At 36.4% G+C, this 21,531-nt stretch overlaps 2 protein-coding genes across 2 annotated transcripts; both read right to left on the reverse strand.

The window, feature by feature from the left end:
* Positions 1–4,194: 4,194 nt before the first annotated feature.
* LOC115525475 (olfactory receptor 52E2-like) lies at positions 4,195–5,142 on the reverse strand. Its single transcript, XM_030332684.1, has one exon. It carries the CDS (start codon positions 5,140–5,142, stop codon positions 4,195–4,197), a length of 948 nt encoding a protein of 315 aa, XP_030188544.1.
* Positions 5,143–14,720: 9,578 nt separating this feature from the next.
* Positions 14,721–15,665, reverse strand: LOC115526266 (olfactory receptor 52K2-like). The gene has a single exon (XM_030333721.1). It carries the CDS (start codon positions 15,663–15,665, stop codon positions 14,721–14,723), a length of 945 nt encoding a protein of 314 aa, XP_030189581.1.
* Positions 15,666–21,531: the final 5,866 nt, after the last annotated feature.

Genomic DNA, 21,531 nt, shown 5'->3' on the forward strand with positions numbered 1-21,531 from the left:
TCAATCAAGTCAAAACAGGAAGTAAATTTTGAAGAAGCAACTTGTATCATGTAGGTTCTCAAGAAAATTTTTCCCCTATGTGTTTCCTTCCATTGATTAGAAAGCAAGTATCCAACAGAGAGACAATAGATTGTACAGGGAGCAGAAATGCAAGATATACCTCATTGTTTTCTAGACAGAGAATCAGGAGAATTGTGTCTGTGAGCTGGAGACAAAGAGGAGGATCATCCTATTTCTTCTTTGTTTTTCTACTAGATCTGACTGAAAGTTATATCTCAGCCACAGAATAATACAAACAGCTAAAACCCCAAGAGAAGGTTTATCTTTCTGGCCAGAAAGAAATAAAAAAAGAAAGAGAAATAAGGAAAATAAAGAAATAAGGAAATAAAGAAAAAAAAGAAGGAGGGAGAGAGGAAGGAAGAGATGGATAGAAAAAGGGAAAGAGAGAAGGAAGAAAGGAAGGGAGGAAGGAAGGGGGAAGGGAAGAAAAGAGAAGGCTAATATTTGAGAATGTGTGTGAAATTCTTATTGTTATCCTTTGTTTTCTTTCTTTCTTTCTTTCTTTCTTTCTTTCTTTCTTTCTTTCTTCTTTCTTTCCCCCTTCCTTCCTTCCTTTCCTACTTCCCCAAGGGCGGTACCCATTTTGATGATATGGTGATACATACCGCTAAATTCTACCAGAAAGGCTGTCTTTCTGGTCATGGAGACGTGAGAGGTGACTCCTGACAACTACAGAATATGAAAAGAATCCTGGAGAAGAGAGAGCTGAATAAGTAGCTCCTTAAATTCTGTATATGAACTGACACCAACTATGAGCTTACTCCTGAGCTGCACATGCATAGGACAGATCCAACAAAACACAGTAAAGGCACTGAGAACTCAATTACTATATAAACCATCTCCAAATCTCAGGATGAGGGACAAAAGCATTCATTAGAACCATCACAGGAAGCAAGATAGGACTTGCAGTCTGAACATAACCAAATTGATTTCCCGGAAAAGATAAAATCAACCTTATACAAAGGATTTTAACAAGATCTATATTCAAAATGTTCATGATAAAAATTTTTTTAAAATATTAAACATATGAAAAACCAGAAAACATGTGACTATCAAGGGAAGGAATGATCCACAGATTCCAATCCCAATATCAGTCAGACGTTGGAACTGTCATACAAAAACTCTAAAGCAGTTATGACAATTATTCTTTATGACTTAAAGGTAAACACTGTTGAAGTATGTGAAAGAGAGGTCGTACACAGAGATAACAAAGTATAAAAAAAGAACAATGTCATCATTTTATAAGTAAAAGTCTTAAATCTGAAATTCATCAGATTAGCTCAATAGCAGAATGAAGAAGAAAGTGTAAACTCGATTAAGAAAATGATTCAATCTGGAGAATAGAGAAAAAATATTAAAATCATGAACAGAACTTCAAGGATGTAGAACACATAAAAATCTCTAATATTCATGTCACTGGTGTCCCAGAAGGAGGAAAAAAATATTGGGCAGAGAAATATATTTAGTGAAACAATAGGAAATTATTTTTAAACTTGGTAAAAGATATAAATTCATAGATTTTTAAAACTTCTTGATCCCTAAACAAGTAAACTTAAAGAACAGCATACATATAGAAAGAACATATTGAATTGGTAAAAATCAAAGATAAAGAAAATTTATTGCAAAGAGCCAGAAAAATAAGTCATTATGTGAAGATGAACAATTTGAATGAGTGTAATTTCTCATAAGGAAGCTTAAAGTCCAGAAGACAGTAGAACAGTATTTTTAAGTGCTAAAATTTATTTAAAAAAAAACAGTTAACTCAGAATTCAGTACACAGAGAAAATATATTTCAGGAATGCAGATGAAATAAAGGCTTTGCCAGCTGAGGAAAATCTGAGAGAATCCATCACCAGCAGCCAGTCTCAACATGAAATTCTAAAATGACTTATGGTTGAAGAGAGGTTATACAAATTTGAAAATTAGGAGATCAGTAGTAAAGGGAGAGCAACAGAAATTATAATTATATGGTTAAATATGAAACTCACTTGCTCCAGTTGTTTAAGATAACTTTTCCATAGCCTTTGTGGGGTTTCCATGCATGCAGATGTACATGTGACAACTGCAACATGTAGGGAAGTACAGGATCCCATAAAAGTAAGGTTCTTTTACATTTCACTTGAAGTGGTAAAATATTAACTCTAAGTCAATTGTGAAAGGTTAGTATGTATGTCATAATCTGTGTATCAGTGGTTCTCAGTCCTATTTGCTCCCAGTCAGACATTTGGTAATTTCTAGAGATACCATTAGTTGTTAGCAGTAGCTAGCAGCCATAGACCAGAGAATGTGCTAAACATCCTGCAGTGCACAAGACAAACTTTCCATCAAATTATTATCTGGTTGAAAATAGTAACAGTGTCACAGATGGAAAACTGTGATCTAGAGCAATCCCTAAAAAATAAAATAAAATAAAATAGATTATAGCCAAAAACCAATAGATAAATTAAAACCCAATACTAAAACTATTTAAATCCAAAAGTAAACAGTGGGGGGAGGGGATGAATAAGAACAACAAACAGATCAGACTTATGGGAAACACATACAAAAATGGTAAACTTAAGCTCAACCATATCATTAATCACATTAAATGGTACTGGTCTAAACACACCAATTTAAGACAGAGATAGTGAAATCGGATAAAAGAACAAGATCCAACTGTATTTGTGTACAAAAAACTACTTTAAATATAAATACATAAATAGGCTAAATTAAAAAGTTGGAAAATACATGCCATGCAGACAGTATGTAAAAGAGGAGGAAGTGGTTATATTAATATAAGACAAAGTAGAATTCAGAATAAGAGATACTGTCAAGGATAAAGACGGGTATTATATCAAGATAAAAGAAGATAAATGCATATGCACTTAAGTGCAGAGTTCAAATTACATGAAGAAAATTGATGAAATGAAAGAAAATATTGTCAGATCCACTATTGTATTTGGAAAATTTAAGATTCCTCTTTCAGTATCCATCAGCAATCAAAAGGTGTGGGATACAACCAGAAGTAGATTAGACTAAAATTTGTAACATTAAATATTACTAGAAAAGTCCCCCTTATAATCAGTATACATTAATTAATTTCATTTACCATCTTTACTTATTGCCTATCAGCTTCACTAAGGGAAATAATTTTGCTTCTTTTGTTTACTGTCATGTCTTCTATGCCCATAGAAGTGTTGGGCACATTACAGATACTTACTACATACTTACTGAGTGGATAGATGAATGCAAAATCAGTCATCATTTTATTTGCTCATTTCAGGAATAACAGTTCTAATTCTTTGAAATTTTCCACAAGTTTGAAAGATACACAGTGTTTGCACTAGCAGTGGGAATGACTCACTTTGCAATCCATATCAATTCTCAAGGGAGTTCCTAACATGCACCCTTCTCATAAGTTGCAAGCTGAAAGCTCTATGGCCTACCCAACATTTTTCTCTTCTGCCCATCTCTCACCAACTTTCCCTATGGTTACAGTGAGAGGACAAATCAACCCAATGCAGACTGCCATCTGGATTATCTAGTTGAAAATTCCCCCATTAAAAAAGATAAAAAGGGGCATCTGCGTGGCTCAGTCAGTTAAGCGTCAGACTTTGGCTTGGGTCATTCTCATGGTTCTTGAGTCCGAGCCCTGCATCAGGCTCTGTGCTGACAGCTCAGAGCCTAGAGCCCGCTTAGAATTCTGTGTCTCCCTCTCTCTGCCCTTCCCCAGTTCATGCTCTGTCTCTCTCTCCTTCAAAAATAAATAAACATTAAAAAAAAAAAGCCACAGTCAGATTGATGTTCTTATTTGGTTAATCTTATAAAATAAACTAATAAACATGTTTCATAAAGACACTGAGAAAACAAACACATAACACACAGAATTATTTCACAGACTGAAATAATATCTTTATTAGGTGCTACAATATACTAGAAACAGTAGTAAACACTTTGTAACCATTAACTTATGACATAGGTATTGCTGTATCTGTTTTACATGTGCATGTTAGTTAAATATAACTTCCACTTATGGAAATAGTAAGTAAGAATTAAGATTCTAATACTTGGTCTTGCTGAAGCTAGAATCCAAGAAATTTATACCAAAGAATTACAGGAGGATGGGAATAAGTGGAAAAATAAGACCCAGAATTCTCAGCTGATTTTAGTCATGAATAATTGTTGAACACATTCTCGGATCTGTCTGGTCCTTACTCCATAGATGATAGGGTTCAGCATAGGTGGTACCAACAAGTACATGTTGGCCAGCAGGATGTGGGTGTGGCGTGGTATATGCTTACTAAAACGGTGGGTGAGGAAGGAAAAAAGAGCAGGGATGTAGAAGGTGAGGATGACACACACATGGGACCCACAAGTGCTGAGGGTCTTCAACCTGGCATCATTAGAAGGGAGATTAAATACAGTACGAAGTATCTGTACATAGGACAGAGAGATGCATGTCACATCAGTCCCAACAATTAAGACAATGACTGCCAAACTATAAAGACTATTGATGGAAATGTCAGCACAAGCCAATTTCACCACAGCCATGTGCTCACAGTATGTGTGGGGGACTACATTGGACTGGCAATATGGCCATCTCCTTACCAGAAATGGATGTGGTGTCATTAGTACTAACCCACGTAGAAGTGCCACTATGCCAACTTGAGCCACCACAGTATTTGTAAGAATGGATGTGTGTCTCAGCGGATTGCAGATTGCCACATACCGGTCAAGTGCCATGGCCACAAGAAGCCCTGACTCCACCCCAGAGAAAGCATGGATGAAAAACATCTGAGTGAGACAGGCATGGAAGCCGATTTCATGATAATTGAACCAGAACATACCCAACATCTTGGGAAGAGTGGAGGTTGACAAGATGAGGTCTGTGATGGCCAACATGGAAAGAAAATAGAACATGGGTTCATGGAGAACAGTCTCAGTTTTGATGATAAAAAGGATAAGAATGTTTCCCATGAGCGCCACAATATACATTGAGCAGAAAGGGATGGCTATCCAAATATGCAAATATTCTAGGCCAGGTATGCCCATCAGGAAGAAGGTACTAGGATTGGTGAATGCAGTGGAGTTAAAGTCAATCATGGTGATTCTGGCTATGTGAAGATATAGTCTTGCTTTCTTTCCTTCCTTTGTCCCTGGAGTGGTCAAGTGCATATATACTCTGGTAAATATACAGTAGGATTACTTAGGTAAAAGTGCAACTGAGCAATTTTATTCATATTTTAAGTCCTCCTTGGTGAGCTTCTCTGAAATTACATGTATTGCATTACTCACTGTCAGCTATTAATCTCATTAAGGACTAGCTTGAGTAAAGACTATCTCCTTAAGCTCAGAAACTCCACAACATTCTGCCTGACACTAAGTCTTCTCCTTCTGTCTGTGATAGCCAGGCTGAGCAAAATCTCTTTTTCTTTTCTTTCTTTCTTTCTCCTTCCTTCCTTCCTTCCTTCCTTCCTTCCTTCCTTCCTTCTTTCCTTCCTTCCTTTTGCAAAATTTCTGATAAATAACTCAAGTTCCTCGCATTCTAACAAGGAACCTGTAACAATGCCTTCTCTGAGAAGTACCCCTCCAAAGTAATTATGGTGTTGGAGAATTTGGCATGAGATAAATTCTAAATAGAGATTTTTAAAAGCAAGACATGAAGGAATAATAAGCATTCCACACTTGCAATGCTTCAAAGGACAATACTTTTGAAATTTGCTGCCCTGGTGAATTTCTGGCCATAAAAGAACCAGCATCTGACCACTTAAATGCATAATAGCTTTAAGATAGCAACAAAGTCATTGACCTTACATCCAAAAAATATGCTCCCTGGATTTTCCAGGATCCCTGGAAAAATGTTACTCTGGCAGATTGTCCATGCTTTCATGATAATTCATACAAATATATATATATATGTGATATAAATAAATATATACAATATTAATATAATATCTAATATACAAATATATAATATAAAATTTACATTCCAACATCTCAGTTGATACCAGCTGTTCACTGTGAAACTAATGGTTAGTATGTTATTTCTTACTAAATTATTCTTAAGCCCAGAGAATATACCTGCATACACTTACTTTTCCAGAGTTGGTACCAGGTACCTTGTGGACCAGAATTTCTAAAGGATGATTGGGGAAAATGCCAAGAGCATCCTGATCTAACTTATTAGTGGCTAGTTCTATGTGGTGGGACTACACCAATTTACCTGTCAACAAGGAGGCAATCCAGAGAAGTCTCCAACTTATCTTCAGAGGGACCACCGTGTCTTCCTCTATTGCATGCTCTCAGTTTATTTTCAGCACAGCTGAGTCTCAAGAGTCCAAAGTAATTTTGAATATTTATGCCTGAGTTCTAGAAAGTCCTTCTTCACACCAATATGCTACAGTACCCTCATCACTGCCTCTCTCATGTCTTAGGTTTGAGTAAACATAGACAAGTTGTCTATATCCCTCCAGATTAATTGTGTTGTGTTGAACTAAAGCCAGGAATTCAGAGATTTGAATTATTCCCTCATGAAATGCTAACTTCAGATTTTATAGCTCCACTGGAGAGTCCCAGCGGCTCAAGCACCGCAACAGATGTTTCTGCAGCTTCTGAGAAGTATAAATGGTGCCAGAGGAAGTACACAATTACTCTATCACATGATGTCCGTGGACAATGAAATTTGATTTGAGCGAGACTTTAAAATGGATTTTAAAAATCAGGAATAACTTTAAAAAGTTAACAAAGAGTCAGTGGAAATTTGCAACTAGTAATATGTTCTGGAGATCTAATTCACTGCAAAATGATTATAGACAAAAATGTTGCTATTATAAACTTCAAGGTAGCTAAGAGATTAGATTTTAATTTTTCCTAACTCCAAAACAGAAATGGTAATAAGATAATAAAAATATACAAAATAAGATAAAAAAATAAGAAATGATAAAAAAGATATGATTAAAGGTGTTAGCTAATGCTATGTGGTAATCATAATGTAATATATAAATGTGCCAAATTAACAACCGTACACCTTAAATTATACAATGTTATAAATCAACTGCATCTCCATATAGACACATTTTTTAAAAAGCTAATAGAGTTTCAGAAATCATAGAGATCTTAAAAGCAAATGGAGTAAAAAGATAGTTGGGGTGCCTGGGTGGCTCAGTCAGTTAAGCGTCCGACTTCAGCTCAGGTCATGATCTTACGGTTCATGGGTTTGAGCCCCACATCGGGCTCTGTGCTGACAGCTCAGAGCCTGGAGCCTGCTTTGGATTCTGTGCCTCCCTTTCTCTCTGTTCCTCCCTTTCTCTCTGTTCCTCCCCCTGCTCATGCTCTGTCTCTCTATCTCTCTCTCAAAAATAAAGATTAAAAAATTAAAAAAAAATACTCTTCGTGGGGCACCTGGGTTTCTGTGTCTCCGTCTCTCTCTGCTCCTCCCCTGCTTGTGCTCCCTCTCTCTCAAAAGTAAAGAAATAAATATTTTAAAAAATACTCTTTGTACCTCAAATATGTGACCCATATCTTCTGATAATCTATAGAGGGAAGGAAAGTTTGTGCCAGAAACAGGTATGGAGGTTGAGGATTTTGGAATTAGCCAGTAATATTTGTTTTAATCTTAAAATTCAAAAAGTGAAAGAAAGCGTAAACGTTACCCTAGGGAAAGAAAACACACTACCAAAAGTCATATTTTGCTCCGTATATCCACTTCATAAACACCGCCCCGTAATTACTGAAAACAGCATGGATTTATTTTGCTGATAGTTTCACTAAACAAATAAATAAGAACAAAAAGAGGCTGATTTTCAAGTGAAAACTAGATAGTTATTGCCCTGATTATGTCTCTAAAACATCTTTTCCCCTATCAGGCTTATTTTTTCTCTTCATTGGAAAACTGTCGTTTTACTTAGAAACTGTCTATAAAAGCAAATTGCTATTTTGGATTGAAAACACTTACTGAACCTAGCATAAATCAATTTCTGTGAATGTGATCAGACTGATATGCAAAGACAAATATGAATACTTGGGCCATTTAAACGGACCTTGATTTATGGTTTTACTTAATCTTTATGTTACTCTCACTTTATAAAGTTCAAACAAAGCATCTAGCCATACCTCTCAGATGCATCGCCAGAGTGGCAGGCAGTGTGCACTACTTCAGAGTTTAACTACCTCATTGACCATTACTTTTGGTCTCAAATATCTTTCAAACCTAGAAAACATTTTGTTCAGTTGCATGCACCAGTAAGCCCATAAAATATTACGTTTAATTAATTCTGTTCTTGTTTATAGTCTCCATCTTAAATTCCCTAAGTGCTGCCTTTCCTTTAGTTACCTTACCCTCTATGGGAGACCCTGTAGATGCCCCTACAATTTAGCCATGGAAGTAAAGACTGGCATGGAAGGAGACCTTCCTGATGCTGCGTTCTGTGCTATGGTTGGAGTCCATTTGTTGCTCACTATCCTTGTCATATAAGCTATTAAGTGTTTTTAATTCTTCTGTTTTTCTCTCGAGTAGAAATGCCTGTCTCACGTAGTCCTATTTCTTCATCTGGCTGGGTTTTGCCTGGGGTTGCACTCATCTTGCAGACGCCTATAAGACAAACCAGCTGCCTGCTGCTTCTTGCTCTGGAGCCATAGGTTTTAGGAGGGTTATGCAAAACGAATGCCCCATGGGGATGGCTGTCAATGATCACCAATGAGAATGTCTCTCTTTGTTCTTCTAGAGGAATCTCACTGACCAGACAGATGACAGCCTTCTGAGACTTTTGCAGTCATTAGAGGACTAACCTCAGGAACCAATAATCAAAAGAGTGTGTGGGTACTAGGGTCACAATGATGATTGTTTAATTGTACTTTTGTGGAACTGAACATTGCAGATTGTATAAGGAAAACATTGGTCTTCACAGCATGAAGCTGAATAAACTTTCTATAGTCCCACATTTTCTTTTTTTTTTTTTTTCCAACGTTTATTTATTTTTGGGACAGAGAGAGACAGAGCATGAACGGGGGAGGGGCAGAGAGAGAGGGAGACACAGAATCGGAAACAGGCTCCAGGCTCTGAGCCATCAGCCCAGAGCCTGACGCGGGGCTTGAACTCACGGACGGCGAGATCGTGACCTGGCTGAAGTCGGACGCTTAACCGACTGCGCCACCCAGGCGCCCCTAGTCCCACATTTTCGAACAGAGTTATAAGTCAGTATTGTTTAAAGCAGTGTGAATAAAGTGTTACCCATGCAGTGCCTGCCTCATAATCACCTGAAATGATCATCTTTACCCAGATATTCCCTAAAATTTCATATTTCCCCAGACGTTGCATGAGTTACAACAGCTTAGTTGATGTTAGTTCCTTATCTTAAAGAGGAGGATAAAATATCTTCTTTTCAGGAGTTATATAACATGAAAATTAATAATGTATACAACAAAATTCCCCATTTACTGTTTGACAAATAAGTCATTTTTTATTTACTATTACTTTCGTTATTTAATTTTGCCTTTCAAATGTAAGCCTGGGATTTCCATTTCCAAATGGATGTCAGGGACTAGGTAACAATGTCAAGTAGTGTAATTAAATTCCCTGTTGCTCTTTAGTTGCTAGCATTGGAAGGAATCTGTGAAATTAGAACTAACAAATACTGATGACCAATGGATGAGGTATACCAGACATAAGCCAACACAGAAAACATAATGAGGCATTTTGTCCCCTTTTCTACCACTTCTCCTGTCCTTAGTCTTCTCTGACCAGTCTACACTTGCAGACTTCCCTTGCCATCCACTGTACCATATATTTTGCCTCTGATGTTTATATTATTCATTGAGATATCTTCACTAGACCTCATAGGATAAATGATTTGCCAAAATCAAACAAAGAGAGACTAAGGATGTCTCAAAAGAACACATTTAGCACTGTGAGATTTAATATGTCAACTTGAATGGAAGGGAAAAAAAAATATATATATAGTGCTATATAACATATTTTATCCAAGATTCTGAGTTTCCCTTCTTAAAGACAAAATTCCCTGTTTCCTTTTTCTCAGTCAGTATGGTGTAAAAGGCTCCTATTTGATGTGTAAAGTACAAGGAAAGCATAGTGTTATTAACACCAGGAGTCTACTCCATAGATAGTGTTAAATATCAGGGATTCCATATCCTATTTCTTCTCTTCTTTTTTTAAATATTTAATTACAAAGATATAGATATATTGATATGCAGATAGATATGCAGACATATATTTCTACATCTCTGATTACCAAAATAATCTAGAATACTTTGAACGAAAGGCTTTTAGTCTTCTGGAAACGGAGGGAACTAAGTGGCTAATGCTTCTAAATGGACAGAGCTTCCCTTTGGTGTTAACACCAGCATTAGTGTCTTTAGGTAAAATGTGATGAACCTCATGCTGTAGAGGAAGACCTGTCTTCAGAGTTGGCTCTGCTAGTATTGGTTGTATAACTGTTTTCATGTAATTTCATCTTTACAATCTCAAATTTCCTGAACTTTAAAATATGAATACTAGTAGTACATATATCATATTGTCTATATGAAGCTTAAATGAATTAATATGGTTATGGTGTTTAATACAATGAATAACATAATAATCACGTTAATAAGTGGTAGTGGCAACTAATAATGATGGGAATTGAAGTGGTAATAATAAATGGTACATAGATTGTCTTCCTCTGAGACTCATTGGATTTAAAGATTTCCTCATTGGAAAGGGAAATCCCTTACACCCTACAGCCAGTTGCCTTTAGGGAGTTCCAATTATGTCAGCTGGTCTAGGCTATAAATTTGACATACAAAGATGGATAGCAGGGGCACCTGGGTGGCTCAGTCGGTTGTCTGACTCTTTGTTTCTTCTCAGGTCATGATCTCACTGTTGGTGAGTTCAAGCCCTGCATCAGGCTCTGTGCTGACAGTGTGGAGTCTGCTTGTGATTCTCTCTCCCTCTCTCCCTGCCCCTCCCCTGCTCTCTCTCTCAAAATAAATAAATAAACTTAATAAAAAATGGATAGCAATAAAGCACTGACCATGGATGACTGGTAATTACGTCTAGATTTCATTACAATAAAAATAAAGGCAAAGTTCATGCAGATGAAAGCAACATCCTCCAAAAGCAGCTCTATTTTTTTTTTTTCAACGTTTATTTATTTTTGGGACAGAGAGAGACAGAGCATGAACGGGGGAGGGGCAGAGAGAGAGGGAGACACAGAATCGGAAACAGGCTCCAGGCTCTGAGCCATCAGCCCAGAGCCCGACGCGGGGCTCGAACTCACGGGCCGCGAGATCGTGACCTGGCTGAAGTCGGATGCTTAACCGACTGCGCCACCCAGGCGCCCCAAAGCAGCTCTATTTTTAATAAAGGTATATTTAAAACAAAGTATTTGCTTTATTTTTAAATATTGTTAAAATAATTTTTATTAGGGGGCACCTGGGTGGCTCGGTTAAGCATCTGACTTCGGCTCAAGTCATGATCTCGCAGTTTGTGAGTTTGAGCCCCGCATCAGGCTCTGTGCTGACAGCTCAGAGCCTGGAGCCTGCTTCAGATTCTGTGTCTCCTCCTCTTTGTGCCCCTCCCATGCTCTGTCTCTCTCTGTCTCTCTCAATAATGAATAAATGTTAAAAAAATTTTTTAAATAATTTTTATTAAGTTTATCTTATTAAGATAAGTTATCTTTATTAAGTTTATCTTCTTTTGAGAGAGAGGAAGAGAGAGAGAGAAAGAGAGAGAGAGAGAACAAGCAGGAGAGGGGCACAGACAGAAGGAAAGAGTAAATCCCAAGCAGACTTCCCACTGTCCACACAGAGCCCTTTCTGGGGCTTGAACTCACAAAATGTGAGATCATGACCTGAACCGAAATCAAGAGCTAGATGCTCAACCGACTGAGCCACCCAGGCACCCTATCAACTGAAGTATTTTATATCAGTCTATACAGATACACTGTGTGTGTTTGTATGTGCGTATGAGTGTGTCTGTGTGTGTTTACTCAATTAGTGAACAGTATGGGAAAATGTTTCACAATTTGTATAGTGAAGAATCAGATACAAGAATTTAGATAGTTGAGGATTTCTAAATTTGAACTTAAAGGAATATGTGGGGACATTTGTTTTTGGACAAGTTGGAGTAACAGGAATGTGCATGAAATAACTAAAGTACCATAAAATATATGAAGTAAAGGCACTCAAGGTATTGGACATCAGATAATGAAAGACAATGGAATCTGTGGGATGGGAAACTAATGAGGTTATCCTTTCAATTGCCCAAGGTTACTGCATAGGGAAAGTTACCAAAACACATTAGGGAAAGGTAGAGCCCAGGCAGAGTACAACATGATTCTTAAATTCAGGATCGGGAGCTGGGATTCTTCTTCTTTCCTCTTTCAGCTTTCTTCTTTTTTCTTCTTCCTCTTCCTCCTCTTCTTTCCATTCCTCTTCTTCCTCTTATTTCTTCTCCTTCTCCTCCTTTTTCTTCTTTTAAGATTTATGTTTGTTTGTTTGGGGTACCTAGGTGGCTTAGTTGGTTAACCATCCAACTTCCAAGCTTGGCTCAGGTCATGATCTCACAGTTCAGTTCATTGAGTTTGAACCCTGCATCGTGTGCTGACAGCTCAGAGCCTGGGGTCTGCTTTGGATTCTTTCTGTGTGTGTCTCTCTCTATCTGCTCCTCCCCTGCTCATCCTCTGTTTCTCTGTCTCTCAAAAATAAACATTATTTTTTTTAATTTTTGAAAAAAAAAAGGAATTTATTTCTATTTTTATTTTTGAGAGAGAGCGAGTGGTGAAGGGGCAGAGAGAGAGAGAGAGAGGGAGATAGAGAATCCTGCTGTCAGCACAGAGCCTAATGCGAAGCTTGAACTCACGACCCCATGAGATCATGACATGAGCTGAAGTCAAGAGTTGGATGCTTAATCAAATGAGCCACCCAGGTGCCCCTGGATCTGGGATTCTTGGAAGAATAAAACAGAAACAGTAAATCAGTGTACCAAAGAGAAGAAATCTGCAGAGAGACAACTTCTTTGTTCTTCAGAAGGACTGCTTTAAAAATTACTTCAATACTGATTAGTTCATTGTGAACTAATTAGTTCAGATTAGTTGGAGCAAAACCTCTGTGAACCAATCTACCCAAAACCACACACATACAAAATTGGGACAATATTTGAAGCCAACCCTTTTTGAGAAGTCACTGAGGAATTTTTCATAATTTATTGTGATATAAGACTATATAGGGAAAACAAACAGTGAGACAAAATGAGTACTAGATGAAATATTGCTCTGGTTTCACACTGTACAGCCTAAAACAAAACCTGACAAGCTTGACCAATATTCAATCTAATCAAGTCCCAGAACAAAGCCTGAAAACATAGAAATACAAAAAAGAATTTAGCATTCCACAGGGTAAAATATATATTGTTTTTTACATATTTTATATGTTTATATATGTTTCATATATTATCATATATAATTATATAATCCATTCCAACCTACAAGTCATGAAAAGTAATAGAAAAACAAAATTCATAATAAGTAAGAAAAATTAATCAATTGAAACTGACCCAGAAATGACACAGATATTAAAGTTAATCGACACAGGCATTTAAAGTTTTTAGAAATGCATTCTATATCTTTGAAAACCAGCATCCCAGCATCCAAAAGAAGGGACAAAATTGGTTTGGCAGTCCAAAAATCACCATCAAAATAAACTGTCACTATTTGACACAACAGGAAGCTTGAAAAATGCTCTATTCAAAAGGCTTGTTTTTATTTGACATGACTCAGAAATCAACCTATGAGAAAAAGGCATTTGTAATGGCAATTGTTTAACATTAAAGTGTCCTAAGACAAACTTACTAATTGGGTTAACAAAAGACTGACTATAAAACTCAAAACAAACCAGCCAACAAACAAACAAAACAAAAACAAGCAAACAAATAAAAACAGAGAATGAGATGTTCATAGGAGGATGTGAAAAGTTCCAACATATTTTTAGGAATATAGAAGGCCACCTATCCATGTGCATAGTGCATGCACAAGATTTCAAAAACAAAACAAAACAAAACAAACAAACAAAACCCACTCCAAGTAAAAATCTTGCTTACGAATCAGACTTGATATCAGCTATTACAAATAAGCTCCAAGAACTAAAATAAACCAAGTCTAAAGAAGAAAAGGAAAAGTTTGAGAATCATGTGTCACCAAATACAGAGTGTAAATAGACAGGAATTATTTAAAAAGAACCAAGTATAATGGAAATATATAATAAATGAATGTAAAATTCACAATAGGTGCTCAAAAGCATATTTAAACTTAGAGAAAAAAATGAATAAGCAAGCTTGAAGAGAGGCCAATTGAAACTGTTCAGCCTGAAAAGCAAAAAAAAAAAAAAATAAAAATAAAAAAGAGAAGAAAAAAATGAAAAAGTCTCAAAGACCCCTGTAGGATACAAAAAGAAAAAAAGCCTATAAAGAAAATCCTAGAAGGACAGGAGAGACAGAAATAACATTTGAAGAAATAATGGCTGAAATTTTTCAAAAATTGATAAAAAAAAAAAAAAACTTCAATCCTCACAAACAAGAAGCTCAACAAATTCTAAGCAGAATGAAAACAAGATATCCTTACCTAAAATATCAGTCAAATGTTTAAAAGAAAAAGACAAAGGGAGAATCTTGAAAGCAGCAATATATGCTTTCAAACACATTTGATTATTAAGAATTTAAAGAATCCCTCCCGGATTCTCTTGGTTTTTACACCATAAATAATAGGGTTCATCATAGGTGGAATAAGAAGATATATATTGGCTATAAAAATATGGATATGTGGAGCGATGTGGTGGCCAAACCTATGAGTGAGAAAAGAGAAAAAGGCTGGTGTATAAAACACTAAGATGACCCATACATGGGAGACACATGTACTTAAGGTCTTGAGGCGGGCAGCTTTCGAAGGCAGATTAAAGACAGTGAAAAGAATAAGGACATAAGAACAGATGATCAATATGAAATCCAATCCCCCTGTCAGGAATGCCACAATTAGGCTGTAGGCTCTACGAATCTTGGTTTCAGTGCAAACTAGCTTTATCACAGCCATAAACTCACAGTACGTATGGGAGATGACATTAGTTCTGCAGTAGGAAAGCCACCTCAGTAGAAAGGGATGTGGACTGAGGAGTACAGCTCCTCTAAAGACAATGCCCAAACCGAAGCCTATAATCACTGCAGGGGTCAGGATAGTGGAATGTCTTAATGGGTGGCAAATGGCTATGTAGCGGTCAAAAGCCATGGCCAGGATAAATCCAGATTCCATAGTAGACAGAGAATGAATAAGATACATTTGAGTGAGGCAGGCTTCAAAGTAGATCTCTCTGTAATTGAACCAGAAGAGGCTAAGTATCTTGGGAAGTGTAGAAGAAGTAAGAATCAAATCAGCCACTGAAAGCATGCATAGAAAGAGGTACATAGGTTCGTGTAGTTTGTGGTCTGTCTTGACAATTAATAGAAGGGCAACATTTCCCATTAGTGACACGAGGTAGACTAGACAAAAAGGGATAGAAATCCATATGTGAACAGCCTCCAATCCTGGAATGCCAAGCAGTAGAAAGCTGGTAGGGTGAAGACTGGTCCTGTTGTAATTTAACATTATGCAAACAATAGATATTCCATGACCCTGTCCAAATTAAAAATCACAAAGATTATAAATATATGAATATCAATGTTTTTTTTCCATTACTATGGGTTTGGAGAGATGCCAGTTATTGAATTATTTCTTCAGTAGTATAATCTCGCAATGCATTAAATACATGGGATTGTGCTTTTTTGGGTAAGAAAAATTAGTAGAAAAGTATCTATCTATCGTCTATCTATCTATCTGTCATCTATCTATCTCCTTGCCTTTTTTTTTTCCAGAAAGTGTTGTTCAGTTAGCCAGATGCATTTCAGTAGTATTATAGTATTAGAGAGGTAACAGATGATATATTGCTGAGTATGAAGATATAATTTTCTACAATTTGAGACAAGCAAAAAAGGGTAAGTCCAACCATCATGATTGAGATCAGTGATTTGTGATATTTAACCTCTCTCACCCCCTTCTCAATGATAGGGCTTATAGATATAATGAAAAGGTGACTTGGGAAATACTAAAGAACAATTGGGGAAATTAGCTAAAAAAAAAAAAGGAGAATGAAGAAGTATGAACCAAACTGGTCCTATTCAAAAAATTTTTTTTTTCAACGTTTATTTATTTTTGGGACAGACAGAGACAGAGCATGAACGGGGGAGGGGCAGAGAGAGAGGGAGACACAGAATCGGAAACAGGCTCCAGGCTCTGAGCCATCAGCCCAGAGCCTGACGCGGGGCTCGAACTCACGGACCGCGAGATTGTGACCTGGCTGAAGTCAGACACTTAACCGACTGCGCCACCCAGGCGCCCCTAAACTGGTCCTATTTTTAAAGGTGAGTCATTGAGCTAACAAATCAAGGACCCTTATCTTCATAAAATCAGCTCAACTGAACAATAAGAAAATCACTTAGCAAAGGACTATCCAATAGAAAAAATGACTAAGTCTGGAAAACATGGGTATTCAGATTACCAGATATTTGTGTTGTTTTGTAAAAGATCAATCAAATTCTTCCAGAAGGTGAATAATACATTCTTCAATCACACAGTACACTTCACACTGACTTCTGTTTCCAAAGCTAAATTTTTTTCCCTATATGCCCAATGCTGTGCCTTTTATTCCTATAATTTATTCATTCCATAACTGGAAGGCTCTATCTTCCATCTCCCACCCCTTTTCCTCTAGCAACCATCAGTTTGCTGTCTGGGTATAGAGGTCTGATTCCTTAAGCAAACTTTTAAATGCAACTCTTGATTTCCAGAAATCGGCTTACCAGAAATCACTCCTTAGAGTTTGTGAGCAATTATTTTGGAAGGATATCCTAACAATACTAAATTTTGAATTGATAAATAATTATTTTGGTTCAAATACTGGTATATGGTGAGCTTTTATAACATGAAGTATCCTTTAACTCTGAATAAAAGTAAGAATTATTTAAAAAAAAATGTTTTGACCAGTTCAGTTTAGGACTAAATCCTAGAAGTAGACTAACAAAAATTATGAATGAACAAACTGTTCATTTCAGCTTAAATATTGAGTTCATCTTCTTCTACCTTATTTTTTGTCAAGCAGTTCAACCATCTTTCAGAGAGCCACAAGTACTGTCTTCACTACTTAAGACTGGACCTAGAAACCCATCCTAGGTTCCATCATTCCCTTCTTATGGAAGCATTGAGTTTTCCAATCCCAACTCAACTACAACTCTGCAGCCTGTAACCAGGTTATCTTACCTCTATAATGAGATGGTCCCATTGTTCACCGTGAAGGTCAGCTTAATATATGCTATACTACAGCAAGTTTCATTATATCTCTTATCCTGGGGGACCAGATGCCTGCAAGGAATATCCTACCTATCACCTCCTTCGAGAATGTTGTCTGATTATAAGCAATTTCAATAATTTCTCCTAGTCTCTTCAGGAACAGTTTGGTCTCTTGAAGGGAATCAATCTTGGTAGTGTCATTGCCACCCAAGCTAGCTCTGAACTTAGAAACCAAGAGGAGATGGTCTCTGGACTCCGAGTCTCTTGAGATACTTGATTTATTACACTTCTAGGGTTTAGGCACATGTAGGCACTGCGAATTAATGCCTTCTCACAACATATGTGATGAGAGCTAGACAGAATGGAGAATATCAGAGAAGCACATGGTTATTATTTAATTAGGGTATCCATATTAATATCCCCATATGTCTCCAGATATTAAGTAACTTACTTGAATCTTATCTAGTTCTGAAAAACAACTAAAGCTCCAGGATACTTTCTAGTCATGTTTCTATTACTGAATCCTCTTGAATTTTACTTGTTTAATCAAGTAAAGGATATTCATTATCCCTATATACAAAAGAATCATTATGTGCATTTTCGTTGCAATGTTATGCAAATATTAAATATGTCTTCCTTATAAACTTGTCCTTCCTCAACTTCTTCTCCTTTTTCTGTATTTCAGGAGCATTGACCATTGCAGGCTATGTTTCCCAGGATCACAGATCATCTGTATTTATGCTGGGTTTGTTCAGTGTAGGTACTGGCAGGAAAATATTAGGGAAGAGGAAAGGGAAGTCAGGTTATTTCTCCCTATTTCTCACTCTCTTCAACTGCATCTACTCCAGGGCTCCAGATCCTGCCAGAGAGGACTTCCATGGTTTCAGCTTCCACTGGGAGACTCATATCTTTGAGTCTGGAACTGCTGGCTCCCCCCTCTGTTTCACTGACCTAGAGCTGGTATGGCTTCCTATAGTTCTTAATTTCTGGGAGTCTTTATTTTTAATATTTCACTTCTCAGAAGCTATATAATTATATAAATAATTATCAGTATTAAAGATGTCCTGTCCTAAATATTCAATTTTTGTGTGTGTGTGTGTCCTGGTTAGATTCTTACTAATATAGATACCTTTAACAATTCTATAGGGCTTTGGTAATTGGTTGATTTGAAAGAATGACAGTATTTCCTAGTTAACTCTTATTAAATATTAGAAAGGGGACAATAAAAAATGACCAGCAACCTCAACCTCAACATAATAAAGGCCATATATGATAAGCCCTTGTACTAACATTGTACTCAATGGTGAAATACTGAAAGTTTTTTCTTTATGATCAGGAACAAGAGAGATATGCCCATTTCTATCGCTTGTATGCAACATAGTTCTGGAAGTATTAGCTATAGCAATTAGACAAGAAAAATAAATAAAAAGCATACAAGTTGGGAAGGAAGATACAAAACTATGTTTGCAGATGATTTGATCTTGTAAGAAGAAAACCATAAAGATATCACACTTGTATGCACACACACACACACACAAACATACCTAATATAACCAATAAATAAATTAGCAAAATTGCAATATTCAAAATCAACATGCAAAACCCCCAAATTGCATTTCTATACACTAACAATGAGCAATCTGAAAAGGAAATTACATAAATAATTATATTTATAATAGATTCCAAAAGAATAAAATAGGAATAAATTTAAGCATGGGGCGCCTGGGTGGCTCAGTCGGTTAAGCGTCCGACTTCGGCTCAGGTCATGATCTCGCGGTCCGTGAGTTCGAGCCCCGCATCAGGCTCTGTGCTGACAGCTCAGAGCCTGGAGCCTATTTCAGATGCTGTGTCTCCCTCTCTCTCTGGCCCTCCCCCGTTCATGTTGTCTCTCTCTGTCTCAAAAATAAAAAAAAATAAAAAAGAAAATTTAAGCAAAAAGACAAATACTTGTACACTAAAAACTACAAAACATTGTTGGAAGATATTAATGAAGACACAAATAAATAGAAAGATATTCCATGCTCATGGATTGGAAAACATAATGTTAATATGCCAACGCTACCCAAAGTCATCTACAGATTCAGTGCAATCCTTACCAAAGTTGCAATGACATTTTTGTAGAAACAGAAAAATCCAATCTAAAATTCATACAAAATCTCACACAAAATAGCCACACACAAAAAAAATCTTGAAAATAAGAACAAAGTTGAGGTCTCATACTTTCTGATTTCACAACTTACTACAAAGCTATAGTAATCAAATAAGTATGGTACTGGCCTAAAGACAGACATATAGACCTATACAAGAGAAAAGAAAGCTCCCAAATAAACTCTAACATATATGGTCAGGTAATTTCTACAAGAGAGCCCAGATCATTCAATGGGGAAGGAACAGTTTTTTTTTTCAACAAATGGCAGTGAAAAAACTAGATATCCACATTCAATGGAATGAAATTGAACTCATATCATACAGAAAAAAATTACTGAAAATGGATCAAAGACCTAAATAAGAGAGGTAAAACTATCAAATACTTAGAAAAAAAAAAAATAGAGAGAAAACCTTATGACATTGTATTTGACAATTTCTTGGATAAGACACAAAAACATAGGCAACAAAAATAAAAATAAATAAGCTGGACTTCACCAAAATTAAAACTTTTGTACTTAAATACAGACAACAAACTGGTTGTTGCCAGAGGGGAGGTGGGTGAGGAAATGGGTTAAATAAGTGAAGGGGATTAAGAGTCAACTTACTGTGATGAGCACTGAGTAATGTATAGAATGTTGAATCATTATATTCTACACCTGAAACTAATATAGCATTATATGTTAATTATATTTCAATTAAAAAATGAGCAGGAAAACAATACTGTTGTGCATCAAAGGGCACTATCAAGAGAGGGAAAGGCAACCCACAGAATGGGAGAAAATATTTGTAAACCATATATCTGATAATAAATTAATAGCCCGAATATATAAAGAACTTTTAAAGCTCAACAGCAATGACAACAACAACACAATAGATTAGAAAATGAGCAAATAACTTGAATAAATTTTTTTCCAAAGAATGTGTACAAATGGCAAATATATACATGAAAAGATGTTCAACATCACTAATTTTTAGGGAAATGCAAATCAAAACCAAAATGAGACACCACTTCACATATATTAGGATGGCTACTATTTTTAAAAAATTAAAAAATTAGGAGTGCCTGGGTGGCTCAGTCGGTTAAACGTAGGACTTCAGCTCAGGTCGTGATCTCACAGTTCATGGATTCAAGCCCCACATCAGGCTCTGTGCTGACAGCTCAGAGCCTGGAGCCTGCTTGAATTCTGTGTCTCCCTCTCTCTGCGCTACCCCCTCCTCACTTCCTGTTTCTCTGTCTCTTGAAAATAAATAAACATTTAAAAAAATTAAAAAAAATCGTTGGTGTGGATATGAAAAATTGGAACCCTTTTGCATTGCTAGTGAGAATGTAATATGATGCAGCTGCTGTGCAAAAAGAGACATGGCTATTGCTCAAAAATGAAAACACAGAATTACCATATAATACAGCAATTCCACTTCTGGGTATTTATCCAAAAGAAATTAAAACAGAGACTAGAACAGATATTTATATAATTACATCCACAATAGCATTACTCATAGGAGGCAAAAGTTGGAAACAACCCAAGTGTCCATCCACAGATAAATGGATAAATGAAATATAGATAGATAGATAGGAATCTGTATCTAGATATATGTCTGTTTTATCTATGTATCTATAGTCCACTATAATATTTATTGGAAATATTATTCCACATTAAAAGGTAAGGAAATTCTGACGCATTCTACAACATGAATGGACCTTGAAGAAATTATGTTGAGTGAAATAAGCCAGTCACAAAAAGACCAATACTGTATGATTCCACTTATATGAAGTACCTAGAGTAGCCAAATTCACAAAGACAGTATAATGGTAGTTGCCAGGGAATGTGGGGAATGGGAAGTTAATGTTAATGGATAGATTTCAGATGGGAAAGATAAAAATCTCTGAAGAAGAATGGTGGTGATGACTGCACAGCAATGTGAATGCACGAATTACACTGAACTGGACAATTAAAAATGGTTAAAATAACAACTATCATGT

Source organism: Lynx canadensis, chromosome D1 (genome assembly GCF_007474595.2).
Source record: "Lynx canadensis isolate LIC74 chromosome D1, mLynCan4.pri.v2, whole genome shotgun sequence".
NCBI lineage: Eukaryota > Metazoa > Chordata > Mammalia > Carnivora > Felidae > Lynx > Lynx canadensis.